The following is a 5,155-nucleotide window of genomic DNA, read 5'->3' as shown; positions in this document are numbered from 1 at the left end:
CTCCACCTTCAAGTTCTGTTATTGCTTCCCAGGATGTCAAAGAGCCACCTTCTTGGTCTACTGACCTTCACTGTCTGTTTTAACTGTTGGGCGTTAAAGAAGCCGCGTTTAACACCCTTGCCCTACTCATGATGTCATTACTAACGCCCTCTAATGTCTGTTTTAAATTAGCTACTCCCATCCATTTCATGTACCTCCTTTATCTTTACAAGTTCACTAGAAGGATGGTATCTACAGATTACGAGGGCTGACCACTTTCTTGCAAGTCAGAAAATTGACATAGCCATGGCTTATTTTCATATTTTCTTCCGCATGCTAAGCTGTAATAAGTTACAAATGAAGACACGACATGCTTTACACTATTCCAGTTTCCACTGATAATTAGACATGAAAAGACAAAGACAACTGTTTGTAAAAGAAACAATGACATTTATTATTTTTTCTTAGCGCTTTTCTCGATTAGTTTGTTGTGCCCATTGATCACATATAATACAGTTAATATAAAAATGGCTTTTTGACTTTACACCCAAAGCAATAACAAAATGCTTCCTTAAAATATGTATGCTAAAAATACTGAGAAAGTATTTCCACTAAACGTACTGGGAGTATAGTTTCTGATTCTGCAATGATGGCATGATCATGTTTTGCTGTGGTTGACATATTTCCTCAGTTCCTTTTCCTCCTTTCTTCATGTAGTTCTTGTTGTAGGCACTTACCAGGATTTAGCAAACCACTCCTTCAGGAGACAACGCATCACTCACTTCAGTTTTAATCAACCTCTCATATTAGTTTTAGTTGAATGTATCCGCATTGTCTTCCAGTCATCGTCGTAATGAGAACTACAAAGCATAAACAGCCATTTGGCAAATCTTCTCTCTAGACACTCATTTCATAGCTGAATTTCATTAAGCTTAATGTGAAGCTGTAATCAAAAGTAGTTTGCTCCTCTCCTTAATTTAAAACCCATTTAAACTTTTCACATACAGAGGATTTGTCATTACATCAACATAATAGAATATATAACAATATTTTCAAGAAAAAAAAAAGAATCCATCTTTTAAATAGAAAAATGGGGTATAGTTCATCAAAAGGCTTACACCATAGTCACTGGTATTCGTCTACTCTACTAAATCTCCTTTCCCATAATAGACAGGTGTTATTACTGTTTCTCTAACTCGTCTATGGATGTTTGACAAAGCACAGACGGTATTGCTTGGGACCACACGGACAGTTCCACGACTCTGAACACATTTAACAGTCAATTACAAGAGAGTTGGCCACCGTCTTCATCTCGGCTTCCTTTTCTCTGCCTGCGTTTCTGGGTGAATTTGAACTCGAGTTGGTGTTTTTGCAGTAGAGACCCTTTCCCATTGATGACAGCTTGGTTCCATGAAAGGTTCGCAAAGCCACCGCGTTGGGCGGGATGCCATGTAGTCCAGTTAAGTGTTTCATCCCATTTATAATTATAAATTTTGCCAGTGTGTTTGAGCTGGGGTTTTTAGCCACAGGTATGCTTTTGAAAGCATAAGTTCGTCTACCCCTGCTTATGGCATTGTCCATTATCTGTAGTTGGTATGAGACGCCATCCACAGCTGGACTTTTTAAAAGGCATTATCAGATACATTTATGACTGTGGCTTTAACTTCCACTCCGCTCGGCACACCCTTACTCGAATCCCAAAGCTTTGTAAAGAAAGAAGAGTGCAGCCCAGTAGCTTCCACTGGTGTAAGCAATGCCTTGGAGTCGTATCTCCTTATATTCCCATAAAAGTAGCGGTTCCTCAGAGACGCATAAAAAAACAGACATGCCAATGAAACCACTGCCAAGAGCACTCCAAAGACAGTGATTAGTGCCGCATCCCATTTTGCTGTGTCCTTGGCTGCCAGCTCTAATCCCTTAGTGGTGACATTGATGCATTTGGTGTCATGGTCGTAGTGGATGCTGCGGATATCCACACAAACTTTGTACTGGGTGGCAGGGTGGAGATGAGAGAGGTTGTAAAGCTGGATGTCCGAAGGAACCCTGGTGCTAAACGCTGTTGTGGGATGATTCAGATCAGATAGCGTGTACCATTTAATACTGGGGGCCAAAGAGCCAGGATGACCTTTCCAGGAAACGAGGATGAAGTTTGTCCCCACTGATTTAATCACAACATTCAGGGATCCACTTGCAAGTTGAGGAAAATATCCATTCACCTCTACCGAAACAGATTTGAGGTCAGCTCCAACCAGATTGTGCGCGACACAGGTGTAAACACCTGCTTCATTTTCAGATACATCGTAGATGTCGAATGTTCCTTCTGGATGCATATAGAATTTGTTAGACATGGAATTCGGCAGGATCCTGGTACCAGACGGGGTAATCCAGTAAATATCTGGCTCCGGTTCAGCAAACGCCCGGCAGTGGAGTGACACAGAGCTCCCTTTGCGTGCCTTTATGTGTCCCGGCATACTTTCAGGGGATATTAGCGGGAGGCAGATTTCCATCATCTCCCTGAAGTGCACCTGTCGAACATGTTGGCCCTCGTACTCTGGAGGTTCTACGCAGTACAATGAATCGGGCTCCATGAAGCGAATGGTAGTTTTGTTCATGTTCATCCAGCGAACTACACAGTCACAGCGGATAGGGTTGCTGTGCATGCTGACTTCTCTGAGATTCGGGAGAGACTCAATGGTTATCCTGTGGAGGGCGCTGAGAGCATTGCCGTTTAGCATGAGGGTCTCCAGTCGTGGTAGTTTGTAGAAAGCATTGGGGTGGATGTAGGAGAGTTTAGGATTGTTGGTGGCTTCTATTTTGGTTAACTCAGGAAGGTTATTAAGAGCAAAGCTGTCTATGGAAATTAGCTCTGGCATGCTGTTAATCCCCAGTTCTTTCAGATGCAGCATATCGACAAAGTCTCCTCTTTGTATCCGGGATATTGGGTTTTTATTTAGATCCAAAAATTTTAGATTTCTAACATTTTTCAGGGCTGAATGGGGGACTTCTGGAAAAATATTATCATAGAATGAAATGCTCTCCAAGTTATCAAGGCCTGTGAGTGCATTGTCTGGTAGCTGAGACAAGTTCATTCTGGTAAGAACAAGACTGCGGAGGTTTTCCAGAGGTTTGAAGTTCAGGTCATAAATGGAGAGAACCGGGTTCTCGCCAATCATTAAGATCTCCAGATTCGGCATGGGTTCGAACCATTCTCTCTTGATAACCTTCAGCTTGTTAGAGTTGAGATGAAGACGCACCAGGTTACTTAGACCCTGAAAAGCCATTGTGGAAATAGAAGAGATGAGATTGTGATTCAGGTAGAGCTCCTGCAGGTTAACCAAGTCGGACAGGCATCGCTCAGGTAACTCCTCTATCCAGTTCTCCTCCAGATGAAGGGATGCCAGCTGAGAAAGATTTCCCAAATGGATGTCACTGATGGAAGATAAGTTGTTTTGTGATAGGTCTATCTCTGTGATATTGACCAAGTAATCCAAAGGTTTGACAATCTTGGCAACATTGTTTGTTTGCAGTAATAGAACTTGTGTGCCCACTGGTAATGTTTCTGGCAGACTAAAGAGTCCCACATCATTACAGTCCACCGTCTGCACCTCCATGTACACTGAAGTAGGAGAAAACCAGGGTCTAATTTCACACACACAAAGCTTCGGGCAATCGGGTCCCACCTCAGTGGCTACGGCAAGAGACGCCATAGCCAACCCAATAAAGAGGCAATCAACAAATGACATGTCCTTCATGTTGAACCTTATTCTCCCCCAACAGAAGTTGGTCTTCTCAGATAAAGGGTTCTCAGTTGTTGCCTTCACGAACAACAACTCATTTGCTGCTGCTGTTGCAGAGGCGACTGACTCACCCCCCTCACCAAACCCAACACCACCACTGGGTTCCCTTGGGGGGGCGGGGGGTTATTTCCTGCTGTATAGGTGTCCTTGAATGTAATGGCCAATAATTCAATATAGCTTCCAGTTTAAGGGTCTGGAGCCAAACTTGCAATACTAACAAAAAAAGTAGGAGATGGGGATAAAAAGGAAAAAAAAAGTATAGATCTGTACTCTATATGTTAGTATTACTTAAAGATAAATGCCCTCTTTGATTGTCTTCAGTAGCTTTGAGATTCCACAGCCCAGTCCATTCCTACCTGCAGAAAACAAACAAGACAGAGAGAAGAGCTTTTAGTATTACACAACAATGGAGGTGGTCAAGGAATGTCATGAGAGAGGGATTTGGGCATATTGACATTTGTTATAGGCACACTGATGCATGTTGACATTTATATGTGCTCCCTTCAAGACTTAGAACAATGGATTCATATCTGCTTGACCTTCTAGACTTCATTTCTGAGATGTACCGCATGTGCCCTTACGATATGGCACTCAGTCTTGACGTTCGGGGGGGTTTGCGAGCCTAATATTAGTTAAAGAGAAAGCTCATTAAGATTCTTAAATGGCAAACATCCGAGGGCTTAACCACCAGGCCTTTAAGGGAAGCTGCACTGGAATATGCCAGTCGCTATAGCAACAAGTAAATGGGTATCCAGTCACAAACAACATGATGAGATGGGTCGGTGGTAAAGGCAAACAAAGCTTTTGACCCAGATGCAGTTTGCACCTGTTTGATAGAGGACACAAAAATAGCAGGCTTAAAAATTAAAATGCTCATGCTGTTCTCTAAATATATGCGAAAGTCACACAGTGCTTTGGTGGGCAAATGTTATTGAAGAATAGCAAGCAATAAAGATGGAGTCACAATTTACATGCAAAATGAAACCATGAATATTGAAAACCAAAAGATACGAGATGATATATCCTGCCAAATATGGTATGGTTGTACTGTTCAACTTTTACTGGACTACCAAAAGACTGTAATCTATGTTCTACTGACTTTAGTAGTGTATTTTATGAGAAATAGTAACTGAACGACAAGTAAAAGAATTATTCTTCTCATCATACATCCACAGAGCAATGAGAGTAGGAACTGCCTCTCAGCTGCATTCGCTTCCTGTGAATATCATTGTCCAAACTTTTTGGAGACTTCTGTTCATTTAATTTATGGCATATAATATAACTGGGATGAAGAATAATCATTGTTCTTCCTTTATTATATTGCTTAATATCCTTTATATATCTGCTTAAAACAGATCTGACTGTTTATATATTTATAT

The 5,155-nt window shown here is 41.6% G+C and overlaps 1 protein-coding gene across 1 annotated transcript in view; it reads right to left on the bottom strand.

Annotated features, from left to right (window-relative positions):
• Positions 1 to 408: 408 nt before the first annotated feature.
• lrrn3b (leucine rich repeat neuronal 3b) overlaps positions 409 to 5,155 on the bottom strand; it is a 23,973-nt gene continuing 19,226 nt past the window's right edge. The window contains exon 2 of the mRNA XM_008401057.2: positions 409 to 4,132. Within this exon, the coding sequence (XP_008399279.1) occupies positions 1,602 to 3,731 (2,130 nt within the window). The 5' untranslated portion in view covers positions 3,732 to 4,132 and the 3' untranslated portion in view covers positions 409 to 1,601. The remainder of the gene's footprint in view (positions 4,133 to 5,155) is intronic.

The sequence above is a fragment of the Poecilia reticulata genome, linkage group LG23, assembly GCF_000633615.1.
Source record: "Poecilia reticulata strain Guanapo linkage group LG23, Guppy_female_1.0+MT, whole genome shotgun sequence".
In the NCBI taxonomy this organism is placed as follows: Eukaryota; Metazoa; Chordata; class Actinopteri; order Cyprinodontiformes; family Poeciliidae; genus Poecilia; species Poecilia reticulata.
Note: the sequence above shows the minus strand (reverse complement) of the source record. Positions and strands in the feature narration are given on the sequence as shown.